This window comes from Rousettus aegyptiacus, unplaced genomic scaffold (genome assembly GCF_014176215.1).
Source record: "Rousettus aegyptiacus isolate mRouAeg1 unplaced genomic scaffold, mRouAeg1.p scaffold_m13_p_10, whole genome shotgun sequence".
Classification (NCBI taxonomy): Eukaryota; Metazoa; Chordata; class Mammalia; order Chiroptera; family Pteropodidae; genus Rousettus; species Rousettus aegyptiacus.
The window spans coordinates 27964232-27983824 of NW_023416285.1; the positions used below are offsets into that span (position 1 = coordinate 27964232).

The window sequence follows — 19593 nt, forward strand, 5'->3', positions numbered from 1 at the left end:
GCTTTTGGGGAAATACCTGAGGATGGGGTCTTGCTTTATCTAACTCAGAAAAACAGCTGCCCATGTAGAATAAACATGCACAGAAAGGAAAAAAGAAAATTGTTTACTAAAGAGTCAGGCTGCCTTTTAAGCAGTTAGACAACCCACATGGATATGTTCTTCAAAACAGGCTCGTCTCAAATGATGTGCTAAGAATGAGAATGTCTGCTGAAACCATGAAGGCAGGTGCTCTCCAGGTGCCTAAGTAGACATTCTGTTTGAACCTAGCAGTGAAAGGGTTAAAAAATGTTAAGCTTTGGGAATACCGTCTGTAGGAGGAGATATGTGGATGAGAGGAAGGCCAAAGAAGTCATTGAATTAGAGAAAAACAGACAAAAACAGACATACAGAGTATGTAAGGATAAACTAAAGTTCACATTTATTTTATTAAATATTTATTAAAGATTTATGTGTTAGGCAATACATTAGGAGTAAGATATACAAAGAAAAATGAGATATAAGATTATTACTACTCAGCATAATAAGTGACTAAGAATGTGGATTTTGGAGCCGAATTGCTGCTTACTAGTAAGGTAACCTTGGACAAGTTTCTTTGTTTTTCTTTGTCTCTCTTTATCTGTAAAATAGAAATGATAAAGTACCTACTTGATACGGTTTTGTTGAGGTTAAATGAGTTATTGCACATTCACCTTAGTGTAGTGCCTAATGAGTAGTGATCACATTATTCCTGGTACTTCTATTATTATATGGTCTTTTCTCTGAACAGATTTATAGTCTCACGAGGATGATTGACAACTAAACCAGTGGTTACAGTGGAGCATAATAGGTGCTACAAACTCAACTCCTAATTATAAGCTTTTGTAGTTTATCTGTTTAGAGTCCTGATGAATTTTTGTACTCTTCTGGATATGTTTGAAGTTTCAAGGTGCTTTTATCTGCTGTTATATCAGTCTGTCTGTACAGTAGTTCCTATTTACTTACAACAGAGTTAGACTGAAGTCGTCTCTTAACGCATTCTGTATTCACTATCACCTACCAAAATTTCACACTCCACCCAGCATCTGAAATAACATTTTAAAAACATAAATCTGCTAATGTTTTGCTTATGCGAGACCTTTTTAATGGTTTTTGTTGCTTAAAGGATAAAATATAACATTCTTAACGTGGCCCCTTACCCCTATGTAATCTGGCCTGTGCTAACTTCTCCAGTCTCGTTTTGCAACATTCATCCTTCCTCGCTTCCATTGCACCACTGTGACTTCTTCAGTGTTTCTAATTTCCTTTGGCATTTCTATAACAAGCTGTCAGAGAGCTGTTCATTCACTCAGCACATAGTTTTTGAGTGTCTGATGTTTGCCAGGCAGAGTTCTGGAGGTAAAATAGTGATAAAAGTGACAAAAATTTTCTCGCATGTTTATCCTGGGCAGAGACAGAAAAAAAAAAAATATGTGTAATAAATCAGATGGTGGTGTGTTGGAGAAAAATAAAGCAGAAGATGGGGTAGGGTGTGTTGGGTTTGTTGTAGTTGAGGTAAGGAGAAGGCCTAAGTGAGAAAGTGTTATTCGAGTGAAGACCTAAAGGAAGCGAGGGCACAAGTAGTATGGATGTCTAGGGGAATTCAGCAAGAAGCAGCAAGTGTAAAGGTCCTGGGGTGGAAGTCGGCCTGGTATGTTTGAGGAACAGAAAGGAGGGCAGTGTGGCTAGAGTAGAAATGAGGAAGAGGAAATAGGCCTGTGTCCTCTCTGCCTTTTTTTTATACTTGTGCTTTTATTTTTATTTTTTATTGAGGCAGCATTGGTTAATCACATTATTTATTCAAGTTTCAGCTGTATAACATTATAATTGGATATCTGTACACACTATCGTGTGCTCACCACGAAAAGTCTGTAGTTTCCATACTTGACCCCCGTCACCCATTTCACCCTCTCTCTTCTGGTAACTACAAAGAGAGATCACCTCGCCCCTGATAGGACTGTTATCAAAATGATAAGGAATAAATGCTAGAGAGGGTGCGAAGGAAAGGGAACGCTTGTACACTGTTGGTGGGAATGTAAGTTAGTAGTATAGCCACTATGGGAAACATTAAGCGGGTTCCCCCCAAAATATTAAAGACTGTGATCCAGATGTTCCTGTTCTGTGTATTTATCCCAAGAATATGAAAACACTAATTTGAAAAAATGTGTGCGCCCTTGTGTTCATGGCAGTACTATTTACAGTAGCCAAGATATGGAAACAACCTAAGTGTCCATTGATGGATGAATGGATAAAGTAAATTTGCTGTATATACACAGTAGAATACTACTCAGTCATAAAAAATGAAATATTGCCATTCGTGACAACATCCTGAGGATATTATGCTAAGTGAAATATCAGATGGAAAAGGATAAAAACTATGATTTCACTTGTGTGGAACATAATACAAAAAAGAAATAAATGAACAAACAAAACAAAAACAAACTGCCATTTTTAAATGGAGAGCTTTGCTATCTTTTTCAACCCAAACTGGTCTTGTAGTGTGTGTATGTGAATGTGTGTGTGTGTTAGTCTTCAGTAAATGAATCTACTATAGGTTGGTAAATTAGAAGTAATTTACCAATTAAAAAAAAAAGAAATTGATGATTAATGTTTATAAAATGTTGAAATTAGGCCAATTGTTTATGGGAAAGTATAATTTGCTTCATCGTCAATACCAAGACAGAATGAAAGCCAGCCCCTGGTTCCATTTATGTTGGGACCTCATCTCCAACTTCCCCTCATCCTCCTCCTCCTTCTCCTTCACTCCTACAGTGGCTGACACTCCAGGCATGCTCTGTTTCAAGCCTACACACTCACTGTATCCTCCAGTGTGAAACACTCTTTCCCAAGTGTGCACATGGCATCCTCTTTACATGGTTGTTCAGGAGTCACCGTCTTTATAATGTCTTCTCTGAACATCCTTTACAATTTTAACCTGGCCTCCCATACTCTCCTTCCAACTTTTTATACTTTATATTTTCCCCTTTTCCATAACACCTGCCAACTTTTAACATGTTATATAACTTAGTTATTTATGTTTTTTGTTTCTTCCAGTCAGAATACTCATTTCTTAAGGGCAGAGATTCTGTTTATGTGTTCACTGATGCCTTCTAACTGCCCAGCTTAGTGCCTGGCACAGAGTAGGTAATCAGTATATGTGGAATGAATAAATAAATGAATGAATTGTGTGTGTTGCATTTGTTTCATAGGCATATATAGGTATTGGAATTTGCTATTCTCTTAGGTTTGTCTTGTAACAGCAAGGAATTAGTTCAGAGCAGTTACCAAGCCAACCATGCTTGGAAGAACATAAGCAGCAGAATACTATTTAAGCATCAGTCTCTCCCCTTAGCTGTGATTCATCATTGTGCCGTCATTACTTCAGACCTTCAGCCGTCTAGACTGTTTAACCCTAATAACTTCTCCCGCACTAGCAATAATGCCTTCCTCAGAGTCACTGAGTTTGGCCTGAGCAAAAATCATCTTTGTTTGTCTTCCCCCAGCCTTTCTGAGTAAATATTTAGAAGACCTGTCTGGGTAATGTTAAAAAACAAGAATCACTAAATTCAAGATTTCTTTGGTTTTAATGTAATATCGTTGTGTTTATTATTTTGAACTTTATTATAAATTTGGTTCATTGACCCCCAAGCATCATTTAGTACCTCTTAGTAGTTTTAGAACCTGAGACCAGTGACTGAATTTCACTAGGTCTGTTTGTTCATGTGTGTCATTACACCACCTACCCCAAAAAGTTACTATGAATGCTGAATGAGAGGATCACAGCCAAGTGTTTAGCCACATAGTGAGTTCTCAGTGATATTATCTCAATGATGATGACACTGTTGCTACTGATATTAGCTTCTAATAGTGAAACAACTGGTAGAGGCTTTTGCTTTAAATTGAAGCTGGTAAAGTACAGTGGTGGTTGAGGTGATCTTCCTTCCTTTGAATCCTGATTAATCAGGAAGTAGTTCTCAAGGAGCGCATGTATATACAGCTCTGTACAAGTCAGTGATTTTTTGGAGAGATCCAGGGATCAGAGCATAGTGATTACAAATGTATTAGTTAGTGTTTATAGATTGTAAGGTAATGATCTCAAACACTTGCATGAGGATGAATAAGATTTGTTTTAAGCTTGATCAATAATCTGTGTATTCTAATTTATTTATTTTTATAACTTTATAACCATCCTTTATATGAGTTTAACATTTATATTCCTGTTAATGGGTTGTTTTTAACTTTTTTATGTTTTTCTTGGGTTCATGCTAAAATTTTTCTATATACATTGTTTACATAAGTATATACTCCTAGGTCTATACCTCTGAGTCAAAGTGATAAATTATGAATTATACACCTATTTTGCTTTACTAGATATTTCCAAATTGTTTACAAAAGGAGTGGCAACAATATATACACTCCTACGTGTTTTAGGACGGAGGTGCTGCTCGTATTTTCTGTTTCTGCCTCTAGATTTCCTGATCCAGTCATACCTCAATCCCAACTTAGTTTCTCCAACACATTAAGATTAATTTTATGGCATTTATGACAAATGCTGTACCATTTATTAACATGACATTCTTCAGAGTATTGACTGTGTCCTATTTATCTCTGTTCCTGGCCTGGAGTAGGTACTTGGTAAATATTTACTGTGTGAATGGTTGCCTGGTGATAGGTAATAGAAAACAAGAAGCAGTAAGGGGAACAGAGGACAGAAGAGACTCTCCAAAGGAAAATATCCTTAGGAGATTCAGAAAGTAAGGGGTCACGAAATGGAATAGGGTTATATTTCAAAGTCATTGCCATTTAACTGCTGCTGTTATCAAAATCTGGGCATCATAACATCATGATTAATAGCATGAGTTCTAATCCATTGCCACCATTTAGAAACTGAGCTTGGGCAAGTTTAAACTCTTTGTGCTTCAGTTTACTTATCTGTAAAATGGGCTTAATAATGGTCCATTCCTCATGGGGTCTGTATGTGTGTGTGTGTGTGTGTGTGTGTGTCTGTCTGTGTGTGTGTGTGTCTGTCTGTCTGTGTGTGTGTGTATCACTTAGAAGGTGTCTCGCACCTATAACCAGTATGTAAGGTTAACATTTATATTTATTCTTATATTTTATTAGTAATATTAGTATTGGGGGGTAGTGAAGTGTTGTTGGATTAGGTTTACCTATTTTTTTTTTAATTCAGTTTATTCCTGAATATACTATAATTAGGACTAGAAGAAACATATTAGAGTTTATTTAGAGTTTAGCTGAAAATAAGAGTCTGTTTTTAATTATATAAAATTATAGGAACCAAGCTTAGACAATCTAATATTCTAGATAACAGTCTGGAAATAACAGTCTCTCTACATCTTTATAATGTAAATATGAAGAAAAGAATTTTAGAGAATTTCTACAGTTCCTTTAGAATCTGGTAATTATGAGTCTTTGGGGGAAGAACAGTGCCTAGGGGATATTTAAACTGGATAACAAATTTCTGTTATGCTACTTACTCATTTATAAACGTGCCCACATGTATATTTTGTAGCCTGTAATCTTTTCAATAAACTAAAGAGTTGACAGCTTTTCATGTTTTTGTCAAGGTCTTGATATTTGATGGAAAAGATAGAAGAATTTTTAAATGGAATGAAATGAGTCAAAAATAGGTTTTTATTTTCTTAGGCTGGCACTGTCTTGTTTTTTAGTTTATGAAGGGAGAACTGGGTATCCTCTAGTAGAAGTCTTTTAAAGAATAGGAAATTTGTTTTCAAATACAGAAAGCCAGACCTTATCCAAGGAAGCAGTGAATGATGAAAGCAACAGGTTAGGCAATCAGTGGAAACAAAGATATAGACGATGGGAACATCTGAACTCAAACTGAAAGTGAACATGAATTTAGACACTCATTAAACTTGAAAGACAGTCTGTTTGGATGTGGGTACTTTTAGATGTGATTATACAGACAGGTGAGAGAGGAGAGGAAATACTACAAATACATTTTAATTATTATGCTTAAGAATGTACTGGCATGTTGGCACTGAGCCTGTGTGATTTCCGAGAATTTGGATAATGGCTCTTTGTGAAACTTCATGATCATGTGGAAATATTAAGATGCATTATAGTGAGTATTAACCTATATTTCTGTCCCCCCCCCCCTTTTTTTTAGACTTGGGAAGATCCCCGTCAAAAAGATAAGAACACAAACTTCTGTGGAGATGATGATCCTATTGATGTTTGTGAAATAGGCTCAAAGGTTCGTTGTCTAGACTGTTATTCTAACGTGTTCTAGTTTATTTACACCACAAAATTTCCATTCTGTTTTGAAGGTACCAGTTCTTCAACTATTTAAAGTTCCAGACTATTGATCCCTCTGATATCAGTCCCTTTTACTTCCTGCTTTATTTCTTTTTCTTAAATTAAGGATTGGTAAACTGCAGCCCATGGCAGGTCAAATGTAGCTCACCACCTGTTTTCGTAAGGAAACTGGTCAGTAGCAGGAATAATTCAAGAGAGAGAAAATAGTGAACTAGACAAAGCTAACTGCAATGAGAATGGAAAGAAATAGATTTAAAGGCCATTTAGAATATAGAGTCGATATTTCATGATTAATGAGATGAAGAAAAGCAAAGAATGGTCAAGGATGAACCCTCAGAGTCTGACTTAAGAATGTGGGGGTGGGGAGGAAAGGAGGAGAGTTGTTACTCACTGAGACTGAAAATACCGAGAGGAGCGAATAGGAGAGGAGGAAAAGATGAACCCAGCTTTGGACATGATGAGTTTGAGGTACCTAGGAGGCATCTAGGTGCAAAAGCAGGGAGCTGAGTATGTAGGGCTGAGCTGGAGATACTTGAGAGCAAAACTAAGAATGCTTGGCATTGGATCTCCAGAGGAATTCCTATATGAGGAGAAGGAGTGGGCAGGGGCACAACCCTCAAGCTAACCAATCTGTAAGAAGTCGGTAGAAGAAAAGGAGCTTGTAAAAGAAACCAAGGAGGAACCAGAATTAGAGAGTGTCCAAGATATAATATTTTAGGTCTAGCTACTACTTTAACCACTAAGATGTTTTATTTTTTTTCCACGGGAACAAATTTCTTACTTTTGCCTGGTTTTGTTTTTATGTTTGACCTAGATTCCTTCAATTTTTAGGAGTTTTTTCCCCCCCTTCAACAGTATTTATCGTTCAAGAAAATTTTAGTTATATTAATGGAAATAAAATGAAGCTTCGGCCTTCCCTCACAATCTTGCTATCCCAAAAGTCATATTGTTTTTCTCTTTCTGTTTTCTTCTTCTTTGGATAAATAAATGTTTTGATTTTATTGGGCATTTTTTTTCCAGTTTATTTTCTGTTGTAGAGTTGGTATAGTTAAAGGTTTTCCTGAATATTGCTTTTCCTTTTTAATTTCTTTTGCGATAACTGGTTATGGTAAGCAGAGTTCCTAAAATGGCCCATTAAAGAGACCTGCCCTAATTTCTGGAATCTGTGACTATGATATCACTCCCCCGATTGTGTTACTTTATAGAGGACAGTTTACTTTAAAGTAGAGAGATTATCTTGGATGTCCCATGCAGGTCCCATGTAATTACTTACATAAGCCCTTAAAAGTAAGGAGCTTTCTCTGGCTGGTAGTAGAAGAGAAACTCAGAGGCTCAAAGTATGAGAAATTCTGCTAGACCAATACTTTTGAAGATGGAGGAAGGGGGGTGGGCATGCGAAAAGGAATGCAGTTGGCTTCTAGTTGCAGAGACCATCCCTGGTTGGCATCTAACAAGTTAACAGGGACCTCAGCCCTACAACTGCAAGAAACTAAATTTAAGTGGAGTCTTCCTTAGAAACTTCATATCAAAGCCCAGCCTGGCCAATACCTTGATTTCTGCCTTGTCAGGCCATAAACAACATCAGGCCATATTGTGCCTGGACTCCTTAGCCATGGAAACTGTGAGGTAATAACTTTACACTATTTTAAGCCTTTAGGTTTGTAATAATTTGTTAGAGTACAATAGAAACCTAATACACAGGATAACAAGCCTTAAAGAGTTTTGTTTTCCAGGGTTTTCTTTTATTAAGTGGGTCCAATTCTGAATCAGCATAGAATTTTTGTGGTAGGCCACTATGATGTTCCGCTTATACCAGGCTCCTGAGAGTTAGCAGTTGACAAGTGTGAGCTAAGTACATATAGAGACCAGAGAGAAAAAATACTAATATCTGTGGAAGAAGACCTCTTATGTTCTAGTTCATGTACCTTTTCTTTCCTTTACTCTTTAAGGAATAAGTAATATGATCTCCATTTTACTCTTGAGAAACCAAGTCCTAAAATGTGTAAAGCAATTTGCTCAAGGTGGTAGAAGATTCAACCCCACATATTTGTGACTTAAAAATCCTATCTTTCAAAGTCTTTCCATGATAGCTAGAAAAGTTGGTGAATCCTACTCTGATTCTGCTTAAAACCTTTGGGACATTCATATATTCTTGTTTCAGAATCTCAACTCATTTTTCTAAACTTGGTGAACTATATGATTCCCCAAGAATTAGTAACAGAATATGCTATATGCATTAATTTCCTTGGAAGAATAGACTGATAATTTTGTAATGGAACTGGGAAAATAGGTTTTATCTTCTAGCCAGAGCAATTTATTCCTTTAGTTAGTAAGATTTGAACTAATGTTCAGTAAATACGAAGTATGTACTTAATCACCATCTAAAGAATAGGTCTTTGTTGAGACTGTCCTCCTTAGTTTCGTGCCTGGCTATGCAAAAGACCTTAAATCATCTGTAAGGTACATGGTAATAGAAAGCCTGTTTAACACCACATTGTAAATGGGCCAAGGGAAAGGAGCAGAGTCCTGGAACTTGATAGTAGACTTGAAACCACAGGAAATAGACATTGTTTAAGGTTAATTTCTTTGAGGAATTATGTATCATTCATTTGTGTCTGACATTATATATTCAGCATAAATTTGTTGTATTGATTTAGAATGAATTGAATTGTTGGGGGACGCTTACAAATTTTAATATTTGTTCATAGGCATCTTAACTAGAGTTTTTATTTTGACTGAGTTTTCTTTCTAATTTGTAATGGCGATTTAACAAGGCAATGGCTTGTCAAATTCCTTTATATTGCTTATGAGACCAAAGAGCATGCATCATGATGAAGCTTGATAATTCCCAGACATACTTCCTGCCTGTCATGGTGACCATAAAAAATATGCCCTTATGATGTATGAAATGTCAAAGTAAGTTAATTTTTGTGAATAAAAATAAAACAAGTTAGAATACGCTTTTTAAAACTATGAGTCCCAGGAATTCCCTTAGACATCCTGCCACCAAAATCTACTGCAGGACACCTCAGCTTTGACACTGTTGACATTTTGGATGGCTAAGTCCTTTACAGTAGACTGTCCTGTGCAGCATTCCTGGCCTCTTCCCACTAGATGAGATAGTAATAACTCCCCAGTTTGACAACCAAGAATATCTCCAGACAATGCCAAATGTCCTCTAGAGGGCAAAATTGCATCTGGTTGAGAACCAGTGATCTAAGTTTATCACTGAGTTAACCAATGTAATCAGCCTTTCATTGGTAATTATATGATAACTTTGAATTTGAACATTTTGGTTTTCTATAGGATCTCCTGGCATGAGGTATGCAAATCTCTCCAGAAAGACTATAAACCTTTTGAGAACAAGGATTCTTTCTTTTTATATACATAGTATCTAATATGGTGCTGGGTACTTAATAGAGCCTAAATATGTGAGAGTCTGGTTAATATAATTATGCATATTCTCCTAAAAGTGAGATTTCAGTTTAGTTTATACAATCTCACTAATCTGTTGTGTAAACTAATTACAACTTCGTGTAGATTTATGTTAAGATTTTGGATTCATTTTGCAAATGTTCTTAAAGGATTTATTTGACTATGGTTTAAAGTCTGATTTTTTTGTCTTAAGTAATTTCAAGACACCAAAGTGACTCTCTTTTGCATAAATACCTTGCTTTCCAAATGTAAAGCTGCATTTCGAATCATGAAGTAATTTATTCTGAAGCATGTGTTCAAATTTCAGTTTGCAGTGAAATTCTGTAGCAGACTAAACCTTTAAAAATAAAGGGATATGGGAAGAATGCGTGCATATGAACTTGGCGTAGGCACCTCGAAGGAACCACTGAAATTACTTTCTTTAGCACACGAAACATCTGCTTCCGCATCGTGCTACTTCTCGGTTTCTCTTTAAGTCTTTTTAAAGCATTTTATGAAACCTGTATTGTCTGTCTTTAAAATATTAATAATTCTTTCATTGTCATTCATTATCTTCTTATGGTTATATTCTAATATGTTAAAATTTTACCTTTCCCTGCTAACCGAAAAATGAGTTTTGCAAAAAAGGTACTATGAAGCAATTTAAAAGAATTCTCAGGTCTCTTTTTACCCCCAAGCAGCAGAAGTCAAGTTTATATTATATAAGGATATACATGGATTTGTTTTCTGTTTAATGAGTTCTAGCCTTGTACATTAAATTTCAAGATCTATACACATCTTCAGTTTCCAGAAAGGGATCAAGATAATTTTAAAGGGTTTTATTACTGTTTTTACAATATTTTTAATTATCGAACCTCTATTAAACTTCAGTCTACATAGTGCTTTTCATTTATTATATGAATTGTTATGATGTATAAGTGAACTTCTCCAAAGGCTTGCAAATGTGAATTTCTTTGCTCTTTAAAGGTTCTTTCTTGTGGAGAGGTTATTCGTGTGAAGATCCTTGGAACTTTGGCTCTTATTGATCAGGGTGAAACAGATTGGAAATTAATTGCTATCAATGTGAAAGATCCTGAAGCCTCAAAGTTTAATGGTAAGTCTGTAACTTTCCAGAAACAGAAGTAAATCTGTGTGTTATTGGAATTCTTAGAATTAAAAGAATGATATAAAATACATTTGTATGTATTTGAGAGTTAAATTTACATGGTTTGTTTTTACTCATTCTCTTTCCATGGAATTTAAAGGGTATTCTAGTATGATATGTCTGAGTTGTATCATATTGATAGGAGGAATAAAAGAGAAAAGGAAGTAGTCAGACAAATGATACTTTAAACTAAGAAATACATTCTATGGGTTCTCTTCCCCTCTCTTTCCCTCCTTCCCTTTTCTTTCTTAGATATCTCTCTTGTTCATTTGAGTAACAGAAGAAACTAAGGAAGGAGTTTTCATCAAGGACATAAGCTATTTCTATACCTAGTTTTTGTTCTGTTGTGTACAAATGAAGAGAAAGATAACTGCCCTCTGACAAATTTTTTAAAATTTATTTTTATTTTATTTTTTATGGTGACATTGGTTAACGAAATCCAATAAGTTTCACCTGTACACTTTAACAGTAAGGCATATATATATTTACACTCTGCGTTCATCTCCCATAGTTAGATTTCTTTCTGTCACCATATTTGACCCCCTTTACCCCGTCTACCTCCTCCCTTCCCCCACCCCCTACCTTCTTGTAACCACCAGTCTATAGTCCATGTCCATGAGTCTCTGTTAGTCCTGTTCATTTGTTGCTTTTAGGTTTATATCCCACATATAAGTGATATCCTGTGATTTTCAACTTTTTCTGTCTGGCTTATTTCGCTTAGCATGATTATCTCTAGGTCTATTTATGTTGTTGCAAATGGCAGTATTTCAACTCTTCTTATGGCTGAGTAATATTCCATTGTATATATGTACCACAGCTTCTTTATCCAGTCATCTATCGTAGGACACTTTGGTTGCTTCCATGTCCTGGCCACTGTGAATAATGCTGCTATGAACATCAGTGTGGAAATACTTTTCAGATATGGGTTTTCAAGGCTTTGGGGTGAATACTCAGTAGAAGGATTGCTGGATCATATGATAGATCAATTCTTAGTTTTTTGAGGAACCTCCATACTGTTTTCCATAGTGGCTGTACCAATTTGTGACAAAATTTTGATGTCCCAGAAATTTAAGTACCAGAAATTGCTTGCTGTGATGAAGAATTGACTTTCTTTGGAGTCAGACAAAGTACATTTTAAGTTCTGGCATTGCTGCTTTCTACTTGAGTGACTGGGTAGATCATTTAACTTTTCTGAATTTCAGTTTTCTAATGTGTAAATGAAGATAATTATACCTACTGTGAGGTTGTTGACAGAATAAGAGGTGATTTACTTAAAGCATCAGGCTGTGACATGCAAGTGTTGACTCTGTGGCCACTATTATTATTCTGTGACCATTTTTTCCTCTATTTTTTCTACCCCTTTTTCTTTCAGTTTTATATTTATGATCTTGATTACTTCTATACCTCACATCTTATCTCATCTAGAAACTATATCATTTACGAATTGACCGAAACTCATTAACACTTACGTGTTAACTGCTCTTCATTTATGTGCGTTTAAAACCTTTTCTTGCACACAGAACAGCAAAAGTGATTTTATTTTATTCCTGCATTTAATTGAGAAAGGGAGGAGTATGTTAGGATGAACTACATTTAACCTCAGGGTCAAAACTAAAACATGAAACTATAATTAAAATATGAGACTTGAATTTATAAACTATGTGTATCTCTTGTTTAATTATTTTACCCTGGGTTTCTTTATTATCATCTCTAATGTATTTCTTATGTATGCATATGAAGAAGAGTAAATAAATATACAGTTTAAAAATTTTTGAAACTTTAAATAACTGCTCCTTAAATGAAAACTGATAATAAAATGGTGCAATGGGTAGCCAAAGCAGATCATTTGTAAAGTGGCACACTAAAGTCATGAAACTCCACTTGGGGACGTTCCTTAAAACTGGAAGTCGGAGAGCCAAAAAGAAACTAGTCTTTAGGTGGAATAAATTCGTTCTTAGCTTATTACTATTGAAAGTGTGATTTAATATTTTAAACTCCCTGGCATATGCCAAGCACTGGTGCCTGTTCTACTACCTATTATTATTATTAATTTAGAAGGTGTTCGAAGTTAAATAACTTGCCCAAGTTTGCTCATCGAGATACTAAATCATGATTTGAACTCAGTTCTGTTTGATTATGAAGTCCATTGTTCATTTACAGCATTATTATACTGAGCAATTTCTACATGATTGTAGTCATTTATGGTTTGTAACTAGAAGTATTGAAACAGATTACATAGGCTAAGTACCTTCCTCCTTCTTGAGTGTCCTAAGGCTTAGAATGAAAAATTTTAACCCTCTTTTACTTTATTTCTGTTCTTACCCAGAGTGACAATGACTTTGTATTTATTCATTCTAAATTCTTTGTGTGCTTGTACAAAAAGACATACAGAAATACTGAAACCATGATGTGCAGAAATAGTGAAGCTTATTTAGGTTGAGGTGAAATTATCAGACTAGAGTAATTAAGTGTTTTGAAAGGAAAAAAGGACTTTTTTCCCCTTCCATTAAAGATAACACATATTAACTTCATCATGAAAAATATAATTTTTCATAAATTTTTAAAATCCTAAAATTAACAGATGAATATCATTGACATATTTTGCTCTAAAATGGTATGCTTATATTGTGTTTTGTATTTATTTCCAGAGCGAGTGAGGTGGGGTGGGGAGCAAGAACCAATTATTTCCTTTAAAGATATTTGCATATTGTTCACACTGGGTAGTGTCTTAAGTACTCTTATATATCTAGATTTTGTAAAGTACGTTCTGTAGTTTTAAGACTTACAGATGTTTTCTTTTTTTCTTCTCATTTCCCTTACCTTCACATTATTATAATGTATTCCACGTATCTTTATTGAATTTTCTTCTGTCTTGCTTATTTTATAGTGACCCAAGGCAAAAACAGATATAGGCACAAATTGAAAGGCTCAAGAAATTATATTATAAGCTTATTTTTAAATAATCAATCATGGAATGCTGGGTGACCTTATATAGCAGCTTTTATTTTATTTTTAATTTAAAATCACATTTTGATTTACATTTATCATATCTTTCAAACTTCATCCAGCTGTTCTCTCAACTATTTCAGGCACCAGATCTTCTTGTTCTGCTGCTTAAGCCAGTGTTAATGGACAGAAATTATTCCTAATTACTCTTTTTTTTCCCCCCCACTTCTTAGCCTGCTGTGTTGTTTGTGTTTTCATTAGCAATTGCTAAAGAGGGGGATTGGAGGAGATGAGAACTGAGGGATGCTCAATTATTGCAGTGGTTGAAAACTTCCTGAATTTGCCGAGAAATTCTTCAAAGTTAATTTAAGAAAAACGGTTCACGTGATTTGATTACAATATTTAATAGCTTTTTCTTGTATCATAATAATTATTTCCTCTTGTAAAAAGTACCTAACTTTTGATTCAGGAGGTTAAGTATTGTAAGCATGTGGCTTATTTTATATGATGTTATAGGTTAAAATAGAACCTTGGCAAGAGTGAAGAGGCCTCAAATAAATAACCATTTCATGATTATGCTTCTCATAACAACTTATGATTTTATTATAATAAGAAAAATGTATATTTGGATTCATATGATTAAATAAATATTAGTTAATGGATATTAAAAGTTTGGTGCTTTACTATATATCTTTGAAAATTAATAAACTATATTTAATATTAAGTCAAGCGACTTTTAAAAAGTTTATTATGTGTCCCTCCCACATGTACCTTCTAAAATCACAATCACGGACTTTTGGATGACATTTTTTTAAATTATAAAAACAATATACTTAGAAATAAAATTTTAGAAGTATAAAAGCAGTATATGAAAAAATGAAAAGTAAAGTTCTCCTTCTCCCTTCCAACTTCCAGTCTTAATTCTCATATCCTCTTCCCCATAACTTTTTAGTTCTTTTGAGTGGTTGCTTCTCTTCTGTAAGCAATGTGCTTACACCTCTGTTTCTTAATTTATGTATTTTCCTTGTCGACTCAGGTCGTTGCTTTGAACCATTAGGAATTTGACTTCTTATACGTTTCTCAGTTTTGTAATTATATTTCTTCCTCCATTATCTTAATAATTCTAAGTATTATACTTTGAGCTATATCTATTGCTTTGTTAATTTTAAACAGTAACTGGTGGCTGCCCAGGATGGAACTAGGCCTTTGAGGTTTCTGTTCTCTTCTCTGCCCCTTACTGCCTGTCTTCTCCCAGCTACACTGTTAGTTCCACAGTGTCAAAATGTAAGTTCTGTTCTTTTCCTATAACTGTTTTTCATGTTTTGTCTCTTGAATTTGAAAGTCAAAAACTAATAAATAGCACTTATAGTATTTATGTGAATATTATTTGCCTAGTTTATCATGCCATGTGTTAAATGATCAGTTTGGACAGGCTGTTCTCATCGTTACGGGCTTCTTTTTATCGCCTGCCTGGATTCTTAGTTCTCCTCTTTTCTTAGATTCTTTCATGTCCTCTTTTTATTTTTCCTTCTTCATTGTTGACTGGTGTACATTTTGCAAAAACTTTTACAGAAAATGCATGGGAGATTAACTCTGAGTCCATCTATAACAGAATGTCTTTTTTTTTGTAGGCGGGGGGAGGGGATAAGGAGTGTTCCCTTCTACTGAAATAACTTTAAAATATCTAATGTAGTAACTTTAAATATAAATTACTGTGCAGGAATTGAAATTTCTATCATAAAGAAGCAAGTGGTTTTATGACAGTTTAAACATTTGTCATCTATACTTCCTGGCATATTTATTAGATCAACAAGAGAAAAGATTAAAAACAAATAGGAAAGGGTAGATATCTGAAAACTTTAAAAATTCTGTGGTTTTCTGAGGATGTGTGTACTACAGAAATTTATAAAGAAATTTATTTTCTATATATTTTATTGTTATTTAGACATTTAAAAAATAAATCCCTCCTATTAATTCCCACTACCTTAAGAAATAGCTGTTTTTTGACATAATACCATTTTTTTCTTTTCTGAAAACTGTCTGTTTTGATTTATAGACAGCATGTTCTTCCATGTGTATGTGTGTGTATGTATGTGTGTGTATATATATATTTGTGTGTGTGTGTGTATTTACTATATTAATCCAGACACATTTAAGTTGTGATTCTGCAAGGAAGTTTGGAGTTGTTTTGTTTGTTATGAAATAGTGTCTTTGATCTTAATGAACATATGTGCAGACTTTGGTAGAATGTAATATCCTGTTATAATATTTATGGTTTTTAACTTTGGCATAACTGAACTAAAATTAGCAATTGCATCAGAGAACATATTTAAGTTAGAAAGAAACTATGGTTGCTGGCTGTATTTCTGTAATTTCTACATTATTATTTAAATCTTTAAGTTTTGTCTTCTGAAACTGGAATAGCCACTGTGATTTCTTTTTTTTAAGTCTAACATTTGAAAATAAATTCTCTATACTCTCTGATAGAAAATTGGTCACTACAGCTGGTTCTTAGAGAGCACTAAAGCCATTTAATGCATTATAATTAGGTTCTAGGCCCTAATGCTCTGAATGGTACCATGATGGCCTGAGTTAGCAAGACTCCCAAGACGCCTAAATTGTTACTAGAGAATGCCTTGGCCATTAAGAATAATAGCACTTGGTTATGAAATAACCAAGTTCAGAGCTTTTTAAGAAAATTGAAATGCTAAGGCATGTATTATTTCTCTCTTGGTTAAATTAACCAGCTTCTATAATGTAGAGCTTCATATATTCACCGAACAAATGTTTGAGCCTCTTCAGAACTACCAGTGATGCCTGAGGATTTTATGTCAGGTGAAGTAATGTCATGGGAAGGTTATTAGGCCTAGAAGCTACCTCACGTTAAAGAGCAATAAAAATTTCTTTTATTTGGTCTCTAAATAAATAAAAACGATTGTCTGTTTTCTTATAATAACTATTGCCTATACAGTGATTTAACGATTTTAAAAAATTAAAAATTGGAAAGTAAAAATTGAAATCAGAAGAGTTATATTGATATAGATACATTCTGGGATGGATAATTTACATGAATGATAAGAGAATTATTTTAAATGAAGCAGTTAGGTCTTTTTAAAAGGCCAGCATTGCACTTGTCTTAAAATTATCAGAATTTACATGTATTTTATATATAGTAGTTTTCCTTATCTAAGGAGAATACATTCTGAGACCCCCAGTGGATCCCTGAAACCACAGTTAATATTGAACCCTATCTATACTGTTTTTTCCTGTGCAAACGTACCTATACTAAACTTTACGAATTAGGCACAGTAAGAGATTAACAATCACTAATAATGGAATAGAACAATTCTGACAATATACTGTAACAAAAGTTATGTGAATTTGGTCACTTGTTTCAGAGTATTCTCTCGGAAGTCTTTGATATATAGGCTAAGATGCTTTCTGGAGTAACATGTTTCCATCATTTGAAACAGTAGGTTCTCTGTTCATGTCTTCTAGCCACAGATTTAATGCCTTTTGCATCTTAACCAAACACTTGTCCTGCAGTGTGGCATTAACTTTTGCAGTTTGAGATGCAATTGCAAGAGTAACATAGATTTCTTTTTCCTGTTTCAGTTTTATGGATAGATTTGTTTTATTTGTTTGTTGGTTGGTTGGTTTGTTTAGGGGAGGCAACCCTTGGTTAACCTAACAGATTACAAGGACCTTGTCAGCTTACAGTCAGTCCCTTATGTATGTATGTATGTATGTATGTATGTATGTATGTATGTATGTATCTATCTATCTATCTATCTATCTATCTATCTATCTATCACCTACAGCACTTGGTCTCCCATTTAAGTATTAGCCAGGCGCGACCTTGCTTGGCTTCCAAGATCAGACATGATCGTAGATTTATTCTTATCATAGACTTAGCAATGTCAGTTTACAATTTTTCTTATTCAAGGATTTTTACCTTTTCATTTAAAGGAAGCACTTTATAGCTACTATTTGGTATATCCAAATTGCCAGCATCACTACTCTTGCACTTTGGGAACATTGTTAAGTAAAATAAGTGTGACTTGAACACAAGTGCTTCCAACAGAATCCAGTCTGATAACCAAAATGGCTACTAAGTGACTAACAGGTGGGAGGCATCTATAGCACCGAAACGCTGGATAAAGAGGTGATTCATTGGACAGAGCAGAGTGGCGAGAGAGTTTATCATGCTACCCAGAATGGTGAGCAATTTAAACTTACAAATTGTTTGTTTCGAGAATTTTTTATTTAAATTTTTTGGACCATGGTTGACTGCAGGTAACTGAAACCATGGAAGGGGAGAGACCATGGATAATGGGGCCTGTGTTGTCTTTCTAGGCAGGAAACATGGAAACCAAGTCTCTATGGCTTAAATTTTTGTGTGCTAAATAAACACTTTTAGGGTTCCTGCAATTATTATTTAAAAAATAGGCAAATTAATAGTGGTGTTTGATTTCCTTACTTTCTGTAATACAATTTAATACAGTCATTTAGGGGGAAAAAATAGGGAATAGCATAGTAATCTTAAGGGAAAAGATTCATGTTAACCCTTGTAACCAGGAGGAATGAAATGCAGTTTGCTTTCATGTGCCTGTACTCTTTGGCACAGAAATGGGCTAGCATGTCATCGTTTTCATACCAAAACTCTAACATTTCTGGAATAATGACTGTGTGTTAAGGGACTATGCCAAATGGTTCCTTTGGAATAGCTGTTTAGTCTTTATATAAGCTCAAGCCTTATTTTTCTTTCAGAGTAGGAAACGGAGGCTCTGGCGTGGGAGGTGGTTAGTCTGGTGGTCTAAAGCCACACGGAGAGCCAACAGAATCCAGTTGGGCTCCAGAGCCTGTGCCCTTCAGCACTGCATCACACTGCCCCCCTGAAAAGTACTGGAGTGGTCAGATGTGTTTGTGGGCTGGGACAGTGTTCCTTTCTGGGAGTGCTGACCATTTGCTCTTAATTTAGGCATCAGTGGGATAATTATGATTACAGGTCCCAATAAAAAGATGGCTCTTTTGATCTTCATTCCTTTGATTTCATTGTTATACTTTAATAGATGTGGGTGTATAGGGAATGGGGTATGGGAGGAGGCAGTTAAGGAACAGGGACAAATTGAATAAAATGTACTATCAGAATATAATTAAATTTCTGGGCATCTTTTGTCTCTATTTTGAACCCTGACCTCTTTTTGTGTCTTTTAGATTTCAGTCATATTTCTATGATATGGCGAAAAGTAGGGGAGACCTAAATTCTAAAATCCGCTCTTGTGTTCTTTAGTTATCTGACCTTGGAAAAGTCATAACCTCTCTAAACTTCAGTTTCTTCTCTAAAGTTGATCTTCTGATCAGTAAATGTTCCCGAGGGTTTTTCCCATCTCTAAATTTTGGTGGTTCTAGATATTTTTAATTCATTATTTTTTGCCTGTCTTCTTCTAAAGTAGAAAGACCTAAATTATCTTCAAAGTTAGTGAAGCTGAAAGAAACACAAAGGATCATGAGATAGACTTCTTGAGAACATTGGCTCATTTTTGAGTACTTTGGCCTAGCTATAAAGTGATGGAGCTGGAACTTCAGTGGAGGTCTGTCTGACCCAAAGCCTGAGTTTTTAGCCCCTTCATTATAGGCTTCATATGAAAATTAGAGTAGAAAAATATTTGAATTTCTATTATGAGCAAGGCATCCAGATGGTTTTTATTTTATTGGTCATGTAATATTTTTTTACAAAATGATAATAAACATGT

General features: G+C 34.8%; 1 protein-coding gene across 2 annotated transcripts in view; it reads left to right on the forward strand.

Moving 5' to 3' along the window:
• PPA2 (inorganic pyrophosphatase 2) overlaps window positions 1-19593 on the forward strand; it is a 75369-nt gene that overhangs the window by 22943 nt on the left and 32833 nt on the right. For both annotated transcript variants that reach the window (XM_016147973.2, XM_016147993.2), the window contains 2 exons: window positions 6164-6250; window positions 10714-10840. In XM_016147973.2, the coding sequence (XP_016003459.1) occupies window positions 6164-6250; window positions 10714-10840 (214 nt within the window). The remainder of the gene's footprint in view (window positions 1-6163; window positions 6251-10713; window positions 10841-19593) is intronic.